Source organism: Triplophysa dalaica, chromosome 21 (assembly GCF_015846415.1).
Source record: "Triplophysa dalaica isolate WHDGS20190420 chromosome 21, ASM1584641v1, whole genome shotgun sequence".
NCBI classification, from domain to species: Eukaryota; Metazoa; Chordata; class Actinopteri; order Cypriniformes; family Nemacheilidae; genus Triplophysa; species Triplophysa dalaica.
Genome location: NC_079562.1, coordinates 16,390,976 through 16,414,793, shown reverse-complemented (window position 1 = coordinate 16,414,793; position 23,818 = coordinate 16,390,976). Strand labels below are relative to the sequence as shown.

At 43.7% G+C, this 23,818-nt stretch overlaps 1 protein-coding gene and 8 non-coding genes across 9 annotated transcripts in view; 3 read left to right on the top strand and 6 right to left on the bottom strand.

Moving 5' to 3' along the window:
• trnap-agg (transfer RNA proline (anticodon AGG)) overlaps window positions 1-24 on the top strand; it is a 72-nt gene extending 48 nt beyond the window's left edge. The window contains exon 1 of the tRNA in view: window positions 1-24. This exon is cut by the window's left edge and continues 48 nt beyond it. This is a non-coding gene — a tRNA (tRNA-Pro).
• Window positions 25-651: 627 nt separating this feature from the next.
• On the bottom strand, window positions 652-723 carry trnac-gca (transfer RNA cysteine (anticodon GCA)). Its single transcript has one exon. It is a non-coding gene; the product is annotated as a tRNA-Cys (tRNA).
• Window positions 724-963: 240 nt separating this feature from the next.
• On the bottom strand, window positions 964-1,035 carry trnaq-uug (transfer RNA glutamine (anticodon UUG)). The gene has a single exon. It is a non-coding gene; the product is annotated as a tRNA-Gln (tRNA).
• A 282-nt stretch (window positions 1,036-1,317) lies between these two features.
• Window positions 1,318-1,389, top strand: trnap-agg (transfer RNA proline (anticodon AGG)). The gene has a single exon. It is a non-coding gene; the product is annotated as a tRNA-Pro (tRNA).
• A 1,146-nt stretch (window positions 1,390-2,535) lies between these two features.
• LOC130410702 (uncharacterized) lies at window positions 2,536-7,023 on the top strand. The gene is made up of 8 exons (XM_056735527.1): window positions 2,536-3,493; window positions 3,576-3,659; window positions 3,734-3,811; window positions 4,645-4,905; window positions 4,972-5,173; window positions 5,271-5,598; window positions 5,695-6,496; window positions 6,791-7,023. Exons 1-8 carry the CDS (start codon window positions 2,668-2,670, stop codon window positions 7,021-7,023), a joined length of 2,814 nt encoding a protein of 937 aa, XP_056591505.1. The 5' UTR covers window positions 2,536-2,667.
• Window positions 7,024-9,746: 2,723 nt separating this feature from the next.
• trnac-gca (transfer RNA cysteine (anticodon GCA)) lies at window positions 9,747-9,818 on the bottom strand. Its single transcript has one exon. It is a non-coding gene; the product is annotated as a tRNA-Cys (tRNA).
• A 240-nt stretch (window positions 9,819-10,058) lies between these two features.
• trnaq-uug (transfer RNA glutamine (anticodon UUG)) lies at window positions 10,059-10,130 on the bottom strand. The gene has a single exon. It is a non-coding gene; the product is annotated as a tRNA-Gln (tRNA).
• Window positions 10,131-19,132: 9,002 nt separating this feature from the next.
• On the bottom strand, window positions 19,133-19,204 carry trnac-gca (transfer RNA cysteine (anticodon GCA)). Its single transcript has one exon. It is a non-coding gene; the product is annotated as a tRNA-Cys (tRNA).
• Window positions 19,205-19,444: 240 nt separating this feature from the next.
• trnaq-uug (transfer RNA glutamine (anticodon UUG)) lies at window positions 19,445-19,516 on the bottom strand. Its single transcript has one exon. It is a non-coding gene; the product is annotated as a tRNA-Gln (tRNA).
• Window positions 19,517-23,818: the final 4,302 nt, after the last annotated feature.

The following is a 23,818-nucleotide window of genomic DNA, read 5'->3' as shown; positions in this document are numbered from 1 at the left end:
CGGGTTCAAATCCCGGACGAGCCCTGCTCACTGATAATGTGGTTCCAGGTCACTTCGGGTGCTGTCTGTTTGTGTTTATTGTGTCTTCAAAACAATGCACCTTGTTTTGAGAAAGGGAGTCACGTTCACGTTTTTTGCTCTTTGCAATTCACGTGAAAGACTTTTTTCCAGTTCCAAAACGTAGACCTTAGTCAGATGTTGAAGCTACCTGTCGGCCTCGTACGGTGGCTACTAACAAAACACGTCACTGGAGAATGCGGGCATCGATCCCGCTACCTCTCGCATGCTAAGCGAGCGCTCTACCATCAGAGCTAATTCCCCTACGAGGGGCACTGGCTGAGCTATCACCGGTCCGGTCCCGTTTGAAGATCCATCCAAAGTAGAAGTTTGCGGTTGAACACTGCTGAACGTTTTAAAAGGAAGCCACAGTGACATCTCAAGTTACCCGGATTTGTGTCGGTGACCTCTTGATCTGAATTCAAATACTCTACCACTGAGCTATACCTCCTCTTCAAGACTCCTTTAAACAACCATGGTAAACAACTGTTTATTCTACCAAAACGCAGAAACAAGGCTCGGGCTACAAGTTTCCTACTGGTGCTAGCTAAAACAGGCAACAGCAGTAACATCTGATTCACAGGGGCACCTGAAAGGGGGCACCCGGATTTGAACCGGGGGCCTCTTGATCTGCAGCCAAATGCTCTACCACTGAGCTATACCCCCATGTCGATACGTTTTCTAACCACAATGGAATACAAATGTTTAATTTTCCAGCACTTAGAAATATGCCTTTAAAAAACAAGCGCAGGTTCATTCATTTCGTAGTGTTTTCTGTGGACTGGTTATATAGTTAACTGGATTCAAAGGTACTGACCAATACACATTGGACTCCACGAGTCACGTCGTATTGTGGACTCCTACAGTCTGCAATCTACTATTTGACAAGCATCTGGACACACAACGAGGTTCCACCGAGATTTGAACTCGGATCGCTGGATTCAAAGCCCAGAGTGCTAACCATTACACCATGGAACCCAAAAATGCAGAAAAAAGCTCGATTCAAATGACACATGTCGGTAAACAAACTTGTGCAGTGAGTGAGCGGTTTGTGGTTACATCATGGAACCCATGACAGACGAACGTTTCTTGATTCAATAGCAAACGTCTGCATACCAACTTGCAAAGGGGCTGACCAGTTTTTGGTTTGGCAACCGTGTTGATGAACTTGACCGAAACAAGAATTATTGACTCTTCAGTAGACTGACTTCCTTGTCTTTGCCCCGGCTTGGCGAAGCTGCAGATTTGGTTGAAGTCCGAGGCTCGTTGGTCTAGGGGCATGATTCTCGCTTAGGGTGCGAGAGGTCCCGGGTTCAAATCCCGGACGAGCCCTGCTCACTGATAATGTGGTTCCAGGTCACTTCGGGTGCTGTCTGTTTGTGTTTATTGTGTCTTCAAAACAATGCACCTTGTTTTGAGAAAGGGAGTCACGTTCACGTTTTTTGCTCTTTGCAAATCACGTGAAAGACTTTTTTCCAGTTCCAAAACGTAGACCTTAGTCAGATGTTGAAGCTACCTGTCGGCCTCGTACGGTGGCTACTAACAAAACACGTCACTGGAGAATGCGGGCATCGATCCCGCTACCTCTCGCTTGCGCACGGTGGCTACTAACAAAACACGTCACTGGAGAATGCATGAGCCAATCACGTTTGTCTCTGGGGCTTACTTTTGACCAATCACGTTTGTCTCTGGGGCTTACTTTTGACCAATCACGTTTGTCTCTGGGGCTTACCTTTGACCAATCGCGTTTCTCTCCTCTGGCTAACTTGGACCAATCGCGTTTCTCTCCTGTTCCTTACCTTTGACTTATCACTTGCCGCTGCACTGTTATTGTCATCCCTTCAAAAGGTAAGACTATGCTTTACTTAATTATTTAATTGAATACATTTTCCGATTTTTAATATAGAAAAAAACATGTCGCTACCGATCAGATAAGTTAAAATCATCCGCCGTCTGCTAATTAATCGTCTACAATGATGTGTGTGATTTTGTATGCAGTCATGTTTTCTGGCTATGAATGAACATAATGATAAAACAAATTGATGAGGTAAAAGTTTGTGAGGAGTTACAGTCTCAGAAGAATAATAATAAGAAAAGTTTGTGAACAAAAAACAAGCTGTTTTTTTATTTGTGAAAGTTAACAAACGCATTGTTAAAAAAAGAAAGCCTAGACTAAAAGTTTTAAATAGTGTAGAGTGGAATAAATGTAGACTGTGATAGACTGTGTGTGTGTGTGTGTGTGTGTGTGTGTGTGTGTGTGCGTGTGTTTGTGTGGGTGTGTGTGTGTGTGTGTGTGTGTGTTTGAGAGTTGACATTTTAAAGAAAACATAATCAGCAGAACATTCAATCAATGTAAGTCTATGGGATTTCTGAAAAGTTAGGAAAATCCGTAAGTCTGATCCCTTAGAAATGACATAGCAACTCAAGTCACACCAGCCTGAAGATCTGTGTAAAATTAAATTATTCCTGGATAAATAAACGATTCATAAAATAACTAAAAACTGTAATATGGTTAAGTGTAGCTTGTTAAATTATTGTTACACACTAAACATACAGGTATTTTTTAGGTTGCTAGAGGTAATAGTCTCTTTCTGATTTTCATTTCAGAAAATGTACGCATACCCCGTTTTTCGCCGACAATTGGCAACATCATCACGACTCCTCATGGCGCCATCGCCAGAGGCGAATCGCCTTGAAAATGTTGAGTCTGGAAGGGCTAAACCGAAGGAGCAGGTGCTGGCAGAGGCCAGTTCTTTTGTCAGCTCAAATGGTGGAGACCCCAGTGACCAGTTTTTAGTACTGGCTCACTGCAAACTTCAGTTTGGGAAGTACCAGGGTCAGAGATTCAGATGGCTCCTGGAAAACTCGCTGGGGTACGCAGTTTATTTGGTACTCAGCATTTCCAATGAGACGGCGAACACAACCCCCCTGTCACAAAATAAACAACTGTTCCTACAGTACACCTCTCATATTAGAGAGATGGCAGAAGAAGTGGAGAAGTACGAGAGGAAGCAAGAAATGCAAGCTGAAGCCCGGGCAGTTGGAGACCAGGGCTGCTTGATGGTGGAGTTTGGTGACTTCCAGGGCCGGTCCATGAAGGATGTTTATGAGGACCAGAGCAAGGAGGCCAAAGCCCTCATCAGATACCTGGTTAAGGCAGATGCCAGGCCCAACACAAACATGGCCATTTTCAAAAGCTATGTAGTGAAAAGACAGGCTTCTGCTGTGGGCAGCAGTGTACGTCAGCCTACACCTCCATCTGCAACATCCAGTGCTTCTGCACAACCACCCGCAGCCTCCACTGCGTCTGCATCTCCGCTAAAAGCACTCCAAACTGGTGTATCGCAGACTGCCAGTGTGAAAGCGCTGTTGGCACGTGGGAAACATTTGTCTCCTTCACAGCTCGCCAGAAAACTCCTTTCACCAGTTAAATCCTGTGAGTAGGAGTGTTAATATGGAATTTTCTCTACATGTATTACTTTATTGTAAAGGCAAACTTGTCCACTTGCTGTTTCCAGATCCATTACTGAAGGTCCCTTTACCTCCTCCAGCACCAGAACTCCCTGCCAAACATTTGGCCCAAAGGCAGCTTTTCGTAACTGGTAAGCAAGCACCATTTCATACGTTTGTCTCTGTGTATTGTTTGCAGTATTTAGTTTTAACATTTTTGCTCCAGACACTTCCGTTCCCGCTGCTGAAGATGATGCGGAGCTGATGTTTGCTGCATCACAATGTGAAGCACAACTAACTACAGGTGTGGCATATGACACAAATGCATATATTTTAAGTATGTTTTGTGAAAACACACAGGATTATTTTTTAAAAGAAAATCAACATTTTTAAATATGTTTTGTTTACAATACAGAACTACATCAGATCATGCCTCAAGCGGGATGCATTCTTTGAGTGCACTTCTTCAAACATTAAGGTTGTCTAAAGGTGTCTGTGTATTTATTAGCGTTTTTTTTTTTGGAACTAACCCATTGTTGAACCATCACCGGCAAACTTTTTCTCACAGGTTGCTTGTCTCACTCACTCTTTAGCTCCCATTGAGCAGACAGGATGGTGGAGATTCATTGTTTTAGAAGAAGCGCCATCTCACATTTTCTTTTAGAATTAGCATTTTATCAGACTCCTATCTTAATGTTCAGCTATTTCACTTGAATGGTAATGAAAATAACCCATTCATTGCTATTACTGTAAATTAAAAAGAAAATTTGAGATGGCACTTTTGGGAGTTAGCACTTTTGAGATAACAGAGGTTTTTCCTTACTCTATCTGTGTGCATGCTTCATGTCAGTGGGCATTTTACTGAATTGATCACACCTCATCTTCCTTACTCCATTACATCTGATCCTCATTCTCAAAGAGCTGTACCGATTCCATATTCATTACATCAATAAAATGTACACTGTTCTTTGCTTCTTAACACCATTTTCTTTGTTGCTATTCCTAAATATAATCATAATAATTATTAATACTTGTCCAAAATTACTGCTTCGCATGCTGTTTGTGGGCTGCATTTATGCCATTTTACTATCAAATCCAACAGTCATCCTTATTTTATTTTTGTTACTGTTCACTCAGAGGCCTGTGCCGGTCCGTCTCCATCAGCCGAAACAGCAAGAACACCAGATCTTCCACATCATCAGCCATCGGCTGAGCTTCCAAGCCACTGGAAAGATCATCTTCCACCTTTCCAGCATGAGTGGATCCGGAACACACTATTCGTGGCCAACCTGCGAACCGGCAAGCCAGAACTAGTGTGCCAGCTGAAGCTTTGGTGGCATCCTCCTCAGCCCCCTTTAATTCACACTCAGCCACCCGCCTCACCTGACCTCTTCTTCTGTCGGCCCCTTTTCTTATGGATGCCGCTGAAGATGTGGTTAATTCCTCTTGTCTGTGTTCGCCCAGACTGTGGTAGGCACAGACTGACAGCGGCAGGACTCTACCGTACTGTGCGCAAGGTCTTAGACATCGACAGGTGGTATGACCTTGCCACTGAGTATCTGGAGTGCAAAGGCTGCAAAAAGAAGTATTCCGCCTGGTCTGAGGACATCTTAGGACACCTGGATATGGGCCACCGCAGTCAGTTTCCAGCTTTGCTGACATACAGGTAATTCATAATGACAATCATTCATTAGTTGGCGCTTTTATTGTGTTATTCTTTTACCAATCAAAGCATTTGCATGATTATACTGTTGTTTCCTTAGATACTCATGTGACAACAGGGTGCTGAGGATGATGAGGGAGAGGACACTGGGCAACAGTGTGACTCAGCTTTACAAGAAGCTGATGGAACAACACAGTGAGGCATGGACACAGCGTGTCCTGCAGTACCTTACTGCCTGTGAACCATTCACAACGTCCTCCCTTGTGCAGCCTCCTGTGTTTGCTGAGCCTCCTCTCTTCCCTGCCCTACCTAAACCTAAGTGGCTGTTAGCTGTGTACGCCAGGGATGTTCTGGGGCGACTGCACGAGGTCAAGGCCAAAATTACTTCTATCTTTGGTTGTGTTCTCAAGATGGACTCCACAAAAAAGGTATCACAGCCCTGTTTATATCATAAATTTGCCTGATATGGATATATGTGCATACATAATGTACACAGTTTTTGACCCTTTTATTTTTCTCAAAAGGTCACAAAGAAACTTGCCGGTGCTGCTTCAGGAACAGCTGCCTGGTGCACAAATGTTGGGAATGAGCATGGTCAAGTCCTTGTATCTGTTCTGACAGCCGCCGAGGGACATGGACTGGACTCCATGGCAGCTGGCCTCATGAAACGCTACCGGGAGGCAGGACAGGCTGCCCCAAAAGTGATGTACGTGGACAGAGATTGCTGCAGTCAGCACGGCCAGTCTTGGGTGAAGGTCATGTTTTCAGAGTGGGATGAGCTTGAAGTGCGCCTCGACATCTGGCATTTCATGCGGCGATTTGCTGCAGGTGTCACTACAGAGGCTCATCCGCTTTACGGCATCTTCATGGCACGTCTATCCACGTGCATCTTTCAGTGGGATCCAGAGGATGTGGCTGCTCTTCAGCGTGCAAAGGTGGGTGAGCTGGCGGCAAATAAGACTGGCCCCATCTCAGAAAAGGTGGTCAGTGCTCGCATTACCAGGAGAGAGTTGGCACTGCACTGCCGGAGGAGGACCAGGGGTGTGGAGGAGACCACCAGATTGATTGGAGCACTGATCGATCTGTTTGACAGTGCAGACGGGAAGGACACTCTGGGAGTTCCTCTGCTGGACCACGAACGGATCCGGCAGATTTGGAAAGAACAGCGGAAGCACGTGCAGTGTATCCAAGACCCAGAGAACTTTCCACTCTACATGAGGAAGGGGACACTGAAGAAAGGTGGCGTGGAGCTCTGCTGCTACAGATGTGCCCATGGCTCTACATCCTTGGAGTCATTCCACCTCCACCTGAACCGATTTATTCCAGGTATTACATACAAATCGATTCCTAATTTTTCTGTAAAAAATATAAGCACTGTTACTGCTTCCATTAGTTTAAAGTAATGCATCTCCATTCCTCCTCCGTGTCTACCCGTGACATAAATGTCAAACTTTACTGTATTATTACATTTATTTTCTGTCTTGGCTGACAGTTATAATGACATAATATATAATGATATATGTATTACAAGTAACCAGTTACTTCATAGCATCTCAGTAGTTGTACATAGCCTGTACATATGTGAGAAATAAAACTCTTTTTTGTTTTTTTTACTTTTAGGAACCAGTGCCAGTGATGCGCATTTTCAGGCCTATCTCCTCGAGGGCTTGATGCGTTGGAATGATGACCGGATGGAAGACGCCATAAAAGGAGCATCCTCCATCCGGTCATTTGGCAGTGCCATGAAAGAGGCTGTGGAGCGGCTTAGCCTAACAGTCTTTGGGAAGCCCTGGGATGAGCGCTATCGCCCTCCTGGAGCATATACAGGCAAGACATTTTGTATATCTGTATAATTTTGTCTATTTAGCATTTAATGTACTAGACAAAATATTGAGACAATTTTAATGTTCCCAATTTATTCTTGTAGCTGAATTGCTGGGAATGGAGTATCTTTACAGCCAGACTGGCAAAACACTGACTCCAGTGCTCCAGAACCCCGAAGAGGAAGACAGGCTGGTGGAGGAAGTCAATGACCAGGACCTGCAAGATGAGGGATTTGGGGAAGAGATAACGGAGGACATCACAGTTCCAGTGCTGTATGAGGATGAACCCTGCCGTGATCTCGTGATCAGCCCCTCATCTTTGCCTCTGCCTCGGTCTCCAACATCACTGGCTGAGCCATCCACATCTTCTGGTGGAGAAGGACAGCATCTTGCCCCTTTAGTGCTGTCGCAGCCACCTGACACTGGAAGCAGTCTCTCCACTGAAGCTCAGGTAAGACACTTTGAAGGCTTTATATACTTCCAATCTTGTTTTATTTCACAAATTTTAACATTCATTTTCATCTACTAGGGCGCAGTCATTGGACCCGATGGCATCGCTGGTTGGGACAAGGTTCAGGATTTGGCTGGTTACCTGGTGAGCCTTAGTGAGGCTCCTTACCTCACTGATCTGCAGGTGACCGACGCTATTCAGCTATGGACAGCTCTCCCTGACATTGACAAACAGCGGGTCAACTATCAGCCTCGACATCAGCCTCAGCTGACACATGGGCGCTTTAAGGCACCGAAGCGGTCAGGAGTCACACCGGGTGTGGAGAGTGTCAAACGGTGTCTGATTGGACATCCTGGGGGTCCAGCACAGTGGCCCAGCACCAGCCGCTTGGTTGAGGCCATTTGTATAAAGCTGTGTGCTTTACACAAGTCACCGACCAAGAAGTCCGGAGTTAGCATCCCCAGGTGGTCTAAAATCCTCTCAGATTACCACCACATCCGAGACCTGGTCCTCAACAGTCGCAGGCTGATGGATGAAACAATGATCCAGCTTTTTGAGCTAAACCAGAGGACACTCATTCAGTGGTTAGCAAAGCACATTATTTGCTTAAAATTCAGTGAATTCTTCTAAACATATCTATAATAAAAGTAATTAATTTTCAGGTTTCAACGGCGGCAGAAGAATCAGGAAATGAGTGTCCTCGCTCAGGGACTGACTCCACCTGACCCAATTGCTGTGGCTGATATGCAGCTTCCTCCGCCGAGGGAAAAATTGAATGAAGCGCCATCGACATCAGGTCCAAAGCATAAATTCATCCTTCCGCCAAATCGAGAAGGACAGGCTCCTCGTTTGCGACCAGGTCGACGGCCCGCTGCTGCTAACAGGGAGTGCCCCATCGCAGCTGCCCCCACAGCATCAGGAGATGTGCAGCCCATTTCTGCACCTGGGTCATTGATGGGCACACTAGTCCTTAACCCTGACATGACTGTGTCAATGGTGATTCCGTCTTCTGGTGCAGGCACAGCTCTGCCTGCTCCTGTGTCTGCTGCTTCTGTGTCTGCTGCTCCTGCATCCCATTACACCCAAAGGAATAGGCGCCGGCGGGCGCAAGAGATGGAAAGTGGAGTTTGTAAGAGGAAGTATCTGCGGGGGGTTAATTTTAACAAGTGCAGCAAATGTGGGCAGCCCAAAACTAAGGAGTTTGGACATAGCCGGTATGGTAGTGCCACATTTTGCTTGCATGCTTCAAATGGCAAATCTTTAGAAGATTGGTTGGCAGAACAGCGCCAGCAAAATAAACCCCAAACTCCACCTCCTCAATAAGTTTCAACTTTCCTGTATATATTTCATGGGCCAACTCGTTCATATTGTCCTGTATATTTGTTGTGTATATCAAAGGCCCAAGCGTTCATATTCTTCTGTATGTAAATATATAAATATGTGTGTCTGTCTGTCTGTGTGTGTGTGTACTCATTTCAATGTGGGTGTGTTTTAATTTTATTTTAATAAACAATTTTACATTCGAAGTGTCTTTATCTCTGAAAATCAATAAAATCATATCCCACACATACAATAAAAGAAAACCATTTTGAATAAACATTTTTATTTAACCATAAACATGTAATATGCTTTAATAATGATGTCTAAAACTATGTAATTGAACATATGATAACTAAATGAAGGCGCAATTGATTGATTGCAATACACATGTAGTCGACAGGTGGCAGCACGGCTCAGGTGAGATTGACCTTGTCGATCAGCTACGGGTTCGAGGCCAGCAAGTGGAAAGTGAATTGTTACACATGTAACTAAAACTCTTACATAACGCACAGGAATTTAACCCGAATATTGTTGCAGGGAAAATTTGTCGACAAATATACGTTTTCTGCGTCTTTTCGCGTGCGCAGGCGGGCGCAAAGATTGGGCCCCTTCTTATGCTAAGCGAGCGCTCTACCATCTGAGCTAATTCCCCTACGAGGGGCACTGGCTGAGCTATCACCGGTCCGGTCCCGTTTGAAGATCCATCCAAAGTAGAAGTTTGCGGTTGAACACTGCTGAACGTTTTAAAAGGAAGCCACAGTGACATCTCAAGTTACCCGGATTTGTGTCGGTGACCTCTTGATCTGAATTCAAATACTCTACCACTGAGCTATACCTCCTCTTCAAGACTCCTTTAAACAACCATGGTAAACAACTGTTTATTCTACCAAAACGCAGAAACAAGGCTCGGGCTACAAGTTTCCTACTGTTGCTAGCTAAAACAGGCAACAGCAGTAACATCGGATTCACAGGGGCACCTGAAAGGGGGCACCCGGATTTGAACCGGGGGCCTCTTGATCTGCAGTCAAATGCTCTACCACTGAGCTATACCCCCATGTCGATACGTTTTCTAACCATAATGGAATACTAATGTTTAATGTTCCAGCACTTAGAGATATGCCTTTAAAAAACAAGCGCAGGTTCATTCATTTCGTAGTGTTTTCTGTGGACTGGTTATATAGTTCACTGGATTCAAAGGTACTGACCAATACACATTGGACTCCACAAGTAACGTCGTATTGTGGACTCCTACAGTCTGCAATCTACTATTTGACAAGAATCTGGACACACAACGAGGTTCCACCGAGATTTGAACTCGGATCACTGGATTCAAAGCCAAGAGTGCTAACCATTACACCATGGAACCCAAAAATTCAGAAAAAAGCTCGATTCAAATGACACATGTCGGTAAACAAACTTGTGCAGTGAGTGAGCGGTTTGTGGTTACATCATGGAACCCATGACAGACGAACGTTTCTTGATTCAAAAGCAAACGTCTGCATACCAACTTGCAAAGGGGCTGACCAGTTTTTGGTTTGGCAACCGTGTTGATGAACTTGACCGAAACAAGAATTATTGACTCTTCAGTAGACTAACTTCCTTGTCTTTGCCCCGGCTTGTCGAAGCTGCAGATTTGGTTGAAGTCCGAGGCTCGTTGGTCTAGGGGCATGATTCTCGCTTAGGGTGCGAGAGGTCCCGGGGTTCCACCGAGATTTGAACTCGGGTCGCTGGATTCAAAGCCCAGAGTGCTAACATGCCTTAGGCCATCAGATGTATTGGGTAACTTAAATGACGCGAAATGGACGGCACCAAATGGACGCTGCGCGCCAGCGCCCCCAGATTTTTCCCAGGTCGCGCGGCGGTCCCGAAACGAAGGGGAAGTTGCCCGAACGCGATCCGCAGTGTCTCGGCGCGCCCACGCCGCCCGGGGACCACGTGAAAAATGCCCGAAAAGCGCCCCACGGAAACAAGGTTAGGGGCAATACAAGGAGAAGCAACCAGAGGGCGACTGCACGTACGCCTGTAACCTATTTCGCGCGCGTCGATTAGGTGGCGAGTGGGCAGTCAGAATGAAGCCTAAACGTCCCCTTGACGCCTAGGGCCCGGCTCCGCACCCGGCGTACACGAATCACCTACCCATCCCCCTTGCCACCTATTTTGGGCGGGGCATCCCAATGGACACGCCTCCGTCCACAAAACGCCTATGCATCCCCCTTGCAGCCTAAACGCATCAGAGGACCCATCCGACGCCCCGGACGCCCCCCGAAGCCCCAAAGAACCCGAGACGTGGCGTTCTCGTTGCCGGCCGCCGACTCCCGCTCCGTATCGGTGCCGACTGGCCATATTCGAGCCGATAGGCCCCGAGCGGCGGTGCGACGCACGCCCAAACACCCAAGAGCCCTTCGCTTTGAATTTCGAGTCATAAAAGGGAAATGTGTAACCAAATCTAGTTTTCTCACACCTGCGATTTATTCGAAAGCGGCCCCGACTGGTGCACAGGGCGAGAACCCAGTCCAGTGGTCTTGTCTACTTCGGCAATGAGCTATACAGCCTAAACCAGCTGCAGAGTGCCATAGAGACATGGTCCGTCGTGATGATGTACTTTAAAGCTCATCTTTGTGCTCCAGAAGCATAAAAACGTTGTGTCCATTATTTACCTATGGAGACCCTGTCAAATAAGTTATGTGTGGCATGTACATTCCTAACTTATTTAATGGGGACCTCGTAGGTAAATAATGGACAATGCCTATACGTGTTATTATTCAATGAGTTATTCAGCTTAAAACAACTGTAAAGCACACAGGAGACACTGGGCTTCGTGGTGATGTGCTTTACAGCTCACAGTTGTGCCCCATAAGCCTAAACAAGGTGTGTACATTTCAAACTTACGGGTAATGTGTCAAAAGTGTTATGAGTGGGATGCATTTGACTTATTTGGCCACACCTGTTAATTACAGTGTTATAAGACGTTTATTAAGCTTAATATCGGTTTGTCCATTATTTACCTATGGAGACCCTGTCAAATAAGTTGTCTGTGGCATGTACATTTGTAACTTATTTAATGGGGACCTCGTAGGTAAATAATGGACAAAGCCTAGTTGTGTTAATATTCAATGACTTATTAAACTCAAACCAACTGTAAAGCACACAGGAGACACTGGGCTTCGTGGTGATGTGCTTTACAGCTCACAGTTTTACCCCATAAGCCTAAACAAGGTGTGTACATTTGAAACCTACGGGTAATGTGTCAAAAGTGTTATGAGTGGGATGCATTTGACTTATTTGGCCACACCTGTTAATTACAGCGTTATAACACCTTTATTAAGCTTAATATCGGTTTGTCCATTATTTACCTATGGAGACCCTGTCAAATAAGTTATCTGTGGCATGTACATTTGTAACTTATTTAATGGGGACCTCGTAGGTAAACCATGGACAATGCCTATACCTGTTTTACCTGTTAATTACAGTGTTATAAGATGTTTATTAAGCTTAATATCGGTTTGTCCATAATTTACCTATGGAGACCGAGTCAAATAAGTTATCTGTGGCATGTACATTTGTAACTTATTTAATGGGGACCTCGTAGGTACACCATGGACAATGCCTATATCTGTTTTACCTGTTAATTACAGTGTTATAAGACGTTTATGAAGCTTAATATCGGTTTGTCCATTATTTACCTATGGAGACCCTGTCAAATAAGTTGTCTGTGGCATGTACATTTGTAACTTATTTAATGGGGACCTCGTAGGTAAATAATGGACAATGCCTAGTTGTGTTAATATTCAATGACTTATTAAACTCAAACCAACTGTAAAGCACAAAAGAGACACTGGGCTTCGTGGTGATGTGTTTTACAGCTCACAGTTGTGCCCCATAAGCCTAAACAAGGTGTGTACATTTCAAACTTACGGGTAATGTGTCAAAAGTGTTATGAGTGGGATGCATTTGACTTATTTGGCCACACCTGTTAATTACAGTGTTATAAGACGTTTATTAAGCTTAATATCGGTTTGTCCATTATTTACCTATGGAGACCCTGTCAAATAAGTTGTCTGTGGCATGTACATTTGTAACTTATTTAATGGGGACCTCGTAGGTAAATAATGGACAAAGCCTAGTTGTGTTAATATTCAATGACTTATTAAACTCAAACCAACTGTAAAGCACACAGGAGACACTGGGCTTCGTGGTGATGTGCTTTACAGCTCACAGTTTTACCCCATAAGCCTAAACAAGGTGTGTACATTTGAAACCTACGGGTAATGTGTCAAAAGTGTTATGAGTGGGATGCATTTGACTTATTTGGCCACACCTGTTAATTACAGCGTTATAACACCTTTATTAAGCTTAATATCGGTTTGTCCATTATTTACCTATGGAGACCCTGTCAAATAAGTTATCTGTGGCATGTACATTTGTAACGTATTTAATGGGGACCTCGTAGGTAAACCATGGACAATGCCTATACCTGTTTTACCTGTTAATTACAGTGTTATAAGATGTTTATTAAGCTTAATATCGGTTTGTCCATAATTTACCTATGGAGACCGAGTCAAATAAGTTATCTGTGGCATGTACATTTGTAACTTATTTAATGGGGACCTCGTAGGTACACCATGGACAATGCCTATATCTGTTTTACCTGTTAATTACAGTGTTATAAGACGTTTATGAAGCTTAATATCGGTTTGTCCATTATTTACCTATGGAGACCCTGTCAAATAAGTTGTCTGTGGCATGTACATTTGTAACTTATTTAATGGGGACCTCGTAGGTAAATAATGGACAATGCCTAGTTGTGTTAATATTCAATGACTTATTAAACTCAAACCAACTGTAAAGCACAAAAGAGACACTGGGCTTCGTGGTGATGTGTTTTACAGCTCACAGTTGTGCCCCATAAGCCTAAACAAGGTGTGTACATTTCAAACTTACGGGTAATGTGTCAAAAGTGTTATGAGTGGGATGCATTTGACTTATTTGGCCACACCTGTTAATTACAGCGTTATAACACCTTTATTAAGCTTAATATCGGTTTGTCCATGATTTACCTATGGAGACCCTGTCAAATAAGTTATCTGAGGCATGTACATTTGTAACTTATTTAATGGGGACCTCGTAGGTACAACATGGACAATGCCTAGTTGTGTTAATATTCAATGACTTATTAAACTCAAACCAACTGTAAAGCACAAAAGAGACACTGGGCTTCGTGGTGATGTGCTTTACAGCTCACAGTTGTGCCCCATAAGCCTAAACAAGGTGTGTACATTTCAAACCTACGGGTAATGTGTCAAAAGTTTCATGAGTGGGATGCATTTGACTTATTTGGCCACACCTGTTAATTACAGCGTTATAACACCTTTATTAAGCTTAATATCCGTTTGTCCATTATTTACCTATTGAGACCCTGTCAAATAAGTTGTCTGTGGCATGTACATTTGTAACTTATTTAATGGGGACCTCGTAGGTAAATAATGGACAATGCCTAGTTGTGTTAATATTCAATGACTTATTAAACTCAAACCAACTGTAAAGCACAAAAGAGACACTGGGCTTCGTGGTGATGTGTTTTACAGCTCACAGTTGTGCCCCATAAGCCTAAACAAGGTGTGTACATTTCAAACTTACGGGTAATGTGTCAAAAGTGTTATGGGTGGGATGCATTTGACTTATTTGGCCACACCTGTTAATTACAGCGTTATAACACCTTTATTAAGCTTAATATCGGTTTGTCCATTATTTACCTATGGAGACCCTGTCAAATAAGTTATCTGTGGCATGTACATTTGTAACTTATTTAATGGGGACCTCGTAGGTACACCATGGACAATGCCTATATCTGTTTTACCTGTTAATTACAGTGTTATAAGACGTTTATTAAGCTTAATATCGGTTTGTCCATTATTTACCTATGGAGACCCTGTCAAATAAGTTGTCTGTGGCATGTACATTTGTAACTTATTTAATGGGGACCTCGTAGGTAAATAATGGACAAAGTGTACATTCATAACATAGAAATGGTGTGTACATGAGACACCTACGGTGGCACCGTCAAATAAGTTATGACTGGGACTTCCTGTGACTCATCAAAACACCGGAAGTGACAGTCATAACTTATTTGACAGTGGCCTCGTAAGCTGTCATTGGACAATACTTTAAATGGCTTATTTTAAGATTTTTAACAAATTTCATATGACAATCTAACAGATATGCATTCTAGAAACAACCCATAAAGATATATTACACAATTCAGTCTGTTAAAATGCTTTTTTTGCATACAAGTGAACTTTTGATAGAATTATGTCTCTGCCCAGCTTTTTATTCTTATTTATGCTTTATTTTTGTGCAAATGATTTGGGGCTTCGAATGCTAGTCCTTCACATCATTAAGTAACACATATTCAAAGGCCATACCCCTCGCAGTAGGGCAAATGCTCGAAATAAAATCACAAAAAATATTCCCAAAAAATTAACGTCTCACATTGTCCCCAAAACGGGCAATATAGCACATAACGTGGCCGTACGCACTCGGTACGCTAGGAAACGAATGAGGGGGCTGTGACTAGACATAGAATTTGAATTGGGGTCATTTGAACCTCCAGGGTCAGTTCTTTGGTCATCGTACGATAGCCACCTATGAGCACACCAGAATAGGTTACGCGTGTCAGAGGCTCCCGTACGGCCCGCGCAGGCCCCAGGAGCCCGAAACCTAAAATAAAGTTGCGTCACGTGGCCCTCGACAACATACTGAGAGGGCTAGGTCGGGACGCAGAGTTAAATATTTTTCCTTATTTTTCATACATGCCATTTCCTCTCGTTGATCTCTATGGGCTGTGGGCCTGAAAATGTTTCAGTTTAAGACTTTTAACAACTTTCCTGTGACAATCTCACCGATATGCATTCTAGAAGCACATTATAAAGATATATTACACAATTCAGGCTGTTAAAATGCTTATTTTGCCTACAAGTGGACTTTTGACAGAATTATGCCTCTGCCCAGGTTTTTATTCATATTTATGCTTTAATTTTCTGCAAAAGCTTTGGGGCTTCGAATGCTAGTCCTCCACATCATTAAGCAACACATATTCAAAGCCCATAGCCCTCACAGTAGGGCAAGTGCTCGAAAAAAAATCACAAAAAATATTCATAAATAATTAACTGGGTCATCGTACGATTGCCACCTATGAGCACACCAGAATAAGTTACGCGTGTCAGAGGCTTCCGTACGGCCCGCGCAGGCCCCAGGAGCCCGAAACCTAACATAAAGTTGCGGCACGAGGCCCTCGACGATATACCGAGGGGGCTAGGTCGTGACGCAAAGTTAAATATTTTTCCTTATTTTTCATGCATGCCATTTCCTCTCGTCGATCTCTATGGGCTGTGGGCCTGAAAAAAGTTCATTTTAAGACATTTAACAACTTTCCTGTGACAATCTCACAGATGTGCATTCTAGAAGCACCCCATAAAGATTTATTACACAATTCAGTCTGTTAAAATGCTTATTTTGCATACAAGTGGACTTTTGATAGAATTATTTCTCTGCCCAGCTTTTTATTCATATTTATGCTTTAATTTTGTGCAAAAGCTTTGGGGCTTCGAATGCTAGTCCTCCACATTATTAAGCAACACATATTCAAAGCCCATAGCCCTCACCGTAGGGCAAGTGCTCGAAAAAAAATCACAAAAAATATTCATAAATAATTAACTGGGTCATCGTACGATAGCCACCTATGAGCACACCAGAATAAGTTACGCGTGTCAGAGGCTCCCGTATGGCCCGCGCAGGCCCCAGGAGTCCGAAACCTAACATAAAGTTGCGGCACGAGGCCCTCAACGATATACCGAGGGGGCTAGGTCGTGACGCAAAGTTAAATATTTTTCCTTATTTTTCATGCATGCCATTTCCTCTCGTCGATCTCTATGGGCTGTGGGCCTGAAAAAAGTTCATTTTAAGACTTTTAACAACTTTCCTGTGACAATCTCACAGATATGCATTCTAGAAGCACCCCAAAAAGATATATTACACAATTCAGGCTGTTAAAATGCTTATTTTGCATACAAGTGGACTTTTAATATAATTATATCTCTGCCCAGCTTTTTATGCATAATTATGCTTTAAATTTGTGCAAAAGATTTGGGGCTTCGAATACTAGTCCTTCACATCAGTAAGCAACACATATTCAAAGCCCATAGCCCTCACAGTAGGGAAAGAGCTCGAAATAAAATCACAAAAAATATTCCCAAAAAATTAACGTCTCACATGGAACCCAAAACGAGCAATATAGCAATTAACGTGGCCGTACGCACTCCGTATGCTAGGAAATTAATGAGGGGGCCAGGACTAGATATAGAATTTGAATTGGGGTCATTTGAACCTCCAGGGTCAGTTCTGGGGTCATCGTACGATAGCCACCTATGAGGACAACAGAATAGGTTGTGCTTGTCAGAGGCTCCCGTACGGCCCGCGCATGCCCCAGGAGTCCAACACTTAGCAGAAAGTTGCGTCTAGTAGCCCTCGACGACATACCTAAAGGGCTAGTTGGTGACATGCTATTAAATATTTTTTCTTCCTTTTCATACATCTCTCTTCCTCCCATTGTTCTCTATGGATAAGGGGTTAGGCTAAGGGATTGGCAAATAATTCCAGGAAGATATGGGTCTCGGGAAGTGTCTAGAGACAAGGAACTCGAGATCCCGATAGGGGAGCCCCTGGCGGTCAAACTTTTCGCATATCCAGGCCCTGTGACCTTTTGACCCCTGTATTCTTGAGCGTACATTAGTAGTCTATTTATAGGCTGTCGGTGTCTTTTCTGGCAAACAGAGCGGTCAAATAGGTCGGAGGGCGGCGGAACTCCAAGACCCGACCCGGGGGCCTGTGACGGGCCACATACGTGAAAATTAGGCCAATCGGACCATTCTGCGGCAGTGTCCATCATGAGCCTATGAAAATGAATCGGATAGGTTACGAGTGTCAGCGGCCCCCGTAGGGCCCAAGGGGTCTCTAGAGGCCCCCAAAGTTATGTTCTGGTAGTCTATAGGCCCCTGTTTCACATACCAAAAGAGGGGCTTTCTAGAGCCAAAGCAAACATTTTTCAGTGTGATTCACATAAATCTCTCAATCAAGCCTCTTTGACTGAAAGACACAAAGAGGCTCTTTCATTGGCAAAATGAACCAGAGTGAGGTTGAATCTTTTTTTCACAAAAATAGCACCTAGAAGTGACCTAGAATGACCACACTCGCTGCCAAGGTTCTTGGGACCCCCATCGTATACCTTGACGGACATCGAGGCCCTGTGACCTTTTGACCCCTGTATTCTTGAGCGTACATTAGTAGCCTATTTGTAGGCTGTCGGTGTCTTTTCTGGCAAACCGAGCGGTCAAATAGGTCGGAGGGCCGCGGAACTCCAAGACCCGACCCGGGGGCCTGTGACGGTCCACATACGTGAAAATTAGGCCAATTGGACCATTCTGCGGCAGTGTCCATCATGAGCCTATGAAAATGAATGGGATAGGTTACGAGTGTCAGCGGCCCCCGTAGGGCCCAAGGGGTCTCTAGAGGCCCCCAAAATTATGTTCTGGTAGTCTGTAGGCCCCTGTTTCACATACCAAAAGAGGGGCTTTCTAGAGCCAAAGCAAACATTTTTCAGTGTGATTCACATAAATCTCTCAATCAAGCTTCTTTGACTGCAAGACACAAAGAGGCTATTTCATCGGCAAAATGAACCAGAGTGAGGTTGAATCGTTTTCCACAAAAATGGCACCTAGAAGTGACCTAGAATGACCACACTCGCTGTCAAGGTTCTTGGGACCCCCATCGTATACCTTGACGGACATCGAGGCCCTGTGACCTTTTGACCCCTGTATTCTTGAGTGTACATTAGTAGCCTATTTGTAGGCTGTCGGTGTCTTTTCTGGCAAACCGAGCGGTCAAATAGGTCGGAGGGCCGCGGAACTCCAAGACCCGACCCGGGGGCCTGTGACGGTCCACATACGTGAAAATTAGGCCAATCGGACCATTCTGCGGCAGTGTCCATCATGGCACTGGCTGAGCTATCACCGGTCCGGTCCCATTTGAAGATCCATCCAAAGTAGAAGTTTGCGGTTGAACACTGCTGAACGTTTTAAAAGGAGGCCACAGTGACATCTCAAGTTACCCGGATTTGTGTCGGTGACCTCTTGATCTGAATTCAAATACTTTACCACTGAGCTATACCTCCTCTTCAAGACTCCTTTAAACAACCATGGTAAACAACTGTTTATTCTACCAAAACGCAGAAACAAGGCTCGGGCTACAAGTTTCCTACTGGTGCTAGCTAAAACAGGCAACAGCAGTAACATCTGATTCACAGGGGCACCTGAAAGGGGGCACCCGGATTTGAACCGGGGGCCTCTTGATCTGCAGTCAAATGCTCTACCACTGAGCTATACCCCCATGTCGATACGTTTTCTAACCACAATGGAATACAAATGTTTAATGTTCCAACACTTAGAAATATGCCTTTAAAAAACAAGCGCAGGTTCATTCATTTCGTAGTGTTTTCTGTGGATTGGTTATATAGTTCACTGGATTCAAAGGTACTGACCAATACACATTGGACTCCACAAGTCACGTCGTATTGTGGACTCCTACAGTCTGCAATCTACTATTTGACAAGCATCTGGACACACAACGAGGTTCCACCGAGATTTGAACTCGGATCGCTGGATTCAAAGCCCAGAGTGCTAACCATTACACCATGGAACCCAAAAATGCAGAAAAAAGCTCGATTCAAATGACACATGTCGGTAAACAAACTTGTGCAGTGAGTGAGCGGTTTGTGGTTACATCATGGAACCCATGACAGACGAACGTTTCTTGATTCAATAGCAAACGTCTGCATACCAACTTGCAAAGGGGCTGACCAGTTTTTGGTTTGGCAACCGTGTTGATGAACTTGACCGAAACAAGAATTATTGACTCTTCAGTAGACTGACTTCCTTGTCTTTGCCCCGGGTTGGCGAAGCTGCAGATTTGGTTGAAGTCCGAGGCTCGTTCCATCACCGGCAAACTTTTTCTCACAGCTTGCTTGTCTCACTCACTCTTTAGCTCCCATTGAGCAGACAGGATGGTGGAGATTCATTGTTTTAGAAGAAGCGCCATCTCACATTTTCTTTTAGAATTAGCATTTTATCAGGCTCCTATCTTAATGTTCAGCTATTTCACTTGAATGGTAATGAAAATAACCCATTCATTGCCATTACTGTAAAGTAAAAAGAAAATTTGAGATGGCACTTTTGGCAGTTAGCACTTTTGAGATAACAGAGGTTTTTCCTTACACTATCTGTGTGCATGCTTCATGTCAGTGGGCATTTTACTGAATTGATCACACCTCATCTTCCTTACTCCATTACATCTGATCCTCATTCTCAAAGAGCTGTACCGATTCCATATTCATTACATCAATAAAATGTACACTGTTCTTTGCTTCTTAACACCATTTTCTTTGTTGCTATTCCTAAATATAATCATAATAATTATTAATACTTGTCCAAAATTACTGCTTCGCATGCTGTTTGTGGGCTGCATTTATGCCATTTTACTATCAAATCCAACAGTCATCCTTATTTTATTTTTGTTACTGTTCACTCAGAGGCCTGTGCCGGTCCGTCTCCATCAGCCGAAACAGCAAGAACACCAGATCTTCCACATCATCAGCCATCGGCTGAGCTTCCAAGCCACTGGAAAGATCATCTTCCACCTTTCCAGCATGAGTGGATCCGGAACACACTATTCGTGGCCAACCTGCGAACCGGCAAGCCAGAACTAGTGTGCCAGCTGAAGCTTTGGTGGCATCCTCCTCAGCCCCCTTTAATTCACACTCAGCCACCCGCCTCACCTGACCTCTTCTTCTGTCGGCCCCTTTTCTTATGGATGCCGCTGAAGATGTGGTTAATTCCTCTTGTCTGTGTTCGCCCAGACTGTGGTAAGCACAGACTGACAGCGGCAGGACTCTACCGTACTGTGCGCAAGGTCTTAGACATCGACAGGTGGTATGACCTTGCCACTGAGTATCTGGAGTGCAAAGGCTGCAAAAAGAAGTATCCCGCCTGTTCTGAGGACATCTTAGGACAGCTGGATATGGGCCACTGCAGTCAGTTTCCAGCTTTGCTGACATACAGGTAATTCATAATGACAATCATTCAATAGTTAACGCTTTTATTGTGTTATTCTTTTACCAACAAAGCATTTGCATGATTATACTGTTGTTTCCTTAGATACTCATGTGACAACAGGGTGCTGAGGATGATTAGGGAGAGGACACTGGGCGACAGTGTTACTCAGCTTTACAAGAAGCTGATCGAACAACACAGTGAGGCATGGACACAGGGTGTCCTGCAGTACCTGACTGCCTGCGAACCATTCACATAAGTGGCTCTTAGCTGTGTACGCCAGGGATGTTCTGTGGCGACTGCACGAGGTCAAGGCCAAAATTACTTCTGTCTTTGGTTGTGTTCTCAAGATGGACTCCACAAAAAAGTAATCACAGCCCTGTTTATATCATAAATTTGCCTGATATGGATATATATGCATACATAATGTACACAGTTCCCATCGATGATTATGTGAGCGATCGCAAGGTCTCTTTAAGAATGCCGTGAACGTGCATTCATCCCAGCTATCTACACCTGGCTTGACCTAGCTTCACGTAGTCATCCTGGCATAGCAAACGAGCAACCAATTAAGCCAGGATGCGTAGAGCAGACTAGGTCAAGCCGCGCTTGCTCAATTATCCTTGATTTCTTTATTCTACTTTTGTGCAATACCTCTCTTAGTAGATGTAGCACAACATGTTGAACTTTATTATCGGCAAGGGAGGGAACAGAACAGGGAGTATAAATACTAACATAAGACAGGAACTAATGACTTAATAAACTTGACAACAAGTGAGCACAATGACAAAATAAAGAAAAAGGTATATAGCTAGTCATGACATAGATTTGTCAAACAATATTGCTGCAGACCAACAGACAGAAAGTTTTGTGATTTTGACTACACTTGAGAATGTTAAAAGCAGAATATCAGTGTTCTAAAGGAGCCAGCCAAGCTACCAGTAAACCAAAATTGCAGGAGATTGATAATATGTAAATAAAACCTTTAAAGAAAAACACCTCATCTTGTTTAAAGGTCTCATGAACTGGGCTTGTTTAATTTGTTATACTGTTATATGAGGTCTACTTATGACATTTGGGTGGTATTTACATCCAAAAACATAAAATTAAGAAGTAATAGGCTATTTTTTACCCAGGTTTTGAGGTCAGCTCTACAAATGCTCGGTTTTAATGGGTGTGCCGCATTGAAGACATGGAAGTAAAAGCTCACTGATTTGATTGGATAGTAGTTTGCATAGTTAGAGGCTTCTGTGAATTTGGTTAGAGACGTTAGGTTACACATTAGCACCATTCGCACGAGATTAGTATTATCTTGGGACCTCATGTGATTTATAAATTACCTCCCAACATCAGTATTTCATGTGCATTCTTACAGGATGATTTTACTCAAATGGCTTTGCCTGTAGTTTGAAAAGAGTATACCTGTATTGCGTTTAATGAAATATGACCGTACCTATCAGCATTTGATACCATGATATTCCATGATAGATAAACAAACGGGAGACTCCCGGTAACTTATGGATATCACCCAGCACCCAAAATAATACCAAAACACATCAAAGCAGCCTCCATTATTCACAAACGGTGGATGAAACCTTGAAAAATTATACATGAGTCCACCAAATCAGAGAGATCCCGATTCGCATGAGCTTAAGATCATAGACAACCTCTTCAATTAATACAAATGACTAGAGGTCCCCAGATAATACTAATCTCATGCTATAATGCTCAGGGCACATCAAAGCATAATGATGCATTGTACAAAATGTTTAACTCACATGAGATGCTGCGTCATTCCTATTAGATCCAATGTTCAGGGCATGTCACTGCTTTTTTTTGTCTCTCCACAAATCCAGTGTCAATCTCTGCCTTGTTCATTAAGGATTACTCAGAGAAATGAAAATAAACAACACTTCATGTTTTTCCCAAATGATTTGGTATTGCATACCAGAACCTGCCGCAGTAGGAGTAAAATCTTTCCGTGACGGGTGTAGCTGTCACCGGACCTGCCACTGTTTTACGTGCCTGCCTCGCAACCTGCCACTGTTTTACGTGCCTGCCTCCCAAACTGCCACTGTTTTACGTGCCTTCCTCGCAACCTGCCACTGTTTTACGTGCCTGCCTCGCAACCTGCCACTGTTTTACGTGCCTTCCTCGCAACCTGCCACTGTTTACGTGCCTGCCTCGCAACCTGCCACTGTTTTACGTGCCTTCCTCGCAACCTGCCACTGTTTTACGTGCCTTCCTCGCAACCTGCCACTGTTTTACGTGCCTGCCTCGCGACCTGCCACTGTTTAACGTGCCTGCCTCGCGACCTGTCACTGTAATATTGTGCAGTTTAGCGACCCGTAACAGTTATATTTATCTTTTTTGCGACCCGTTGTTCCCATAATGGTATGAACCGCGCATCCAGTGAACTACTAAGCGTCGCGTCTGCTTCAATTTAGCGTTACGTTTGCCACACGATCTCTGTTAAGCTGCCTTAAACTCAGACCGATGCGGATGAGAGCAAACAAACAGCGCAACCATGCTTTTATTTACTTGTTAGTTTACTTTATTCCGCCAGTTTTACTACTAATGAAATGTAGATAGGCAAGAAGACACATTGTGGCCTTAAAACAAAATTTAAAGACTGTATGTATTAAATAAGTATATATATTAGTCCTTGAAATATTACTTTTATTACTCATCAAACATGACAGAGAAGGGGACGCAGAGAATGAAGTCCTGTCAGTGTGGTAAGGGAACAAGAAGCATCCATTATTCATTAGAACCAGTCCGGATCAGAATCTGTTATTAAAATTGCAATAAGTGACGTCACGAACGCAGCGAAAGATAAATGTAGCGTTTATATTATTTATATACAGCTACAAATCATTCAAAAAAGGTGTAACAT

What these genes read in the sequence shown, in the direction of transcription:
- LOC130410702 (XM_056735527.1), top strand. Translation starts at nt 2,668, where the DNA reads ATGTACGCATACCCCGTTTTTCGCCGACAATTGGCAACATCATCACGA. An exon ending in AAGGCAGCTTTTCGTAACTG is followed by an intron (nt 3,660 to 3,733) that starts GTAAGCAAGCAC and finishes TTTTTGCTCCAG; the next exon opens with ACACTTCCGTTCCCGCTGCT. An exon ending in CTCACCTGACCTCTTCTTCT is followed by an intron (nt 4,906 to 4,971) that starts GTCGGCCCCTTT and finishes GTGTTCGCCCAG; the next exon opens with ACTGTGGTAGGCACAGACTG.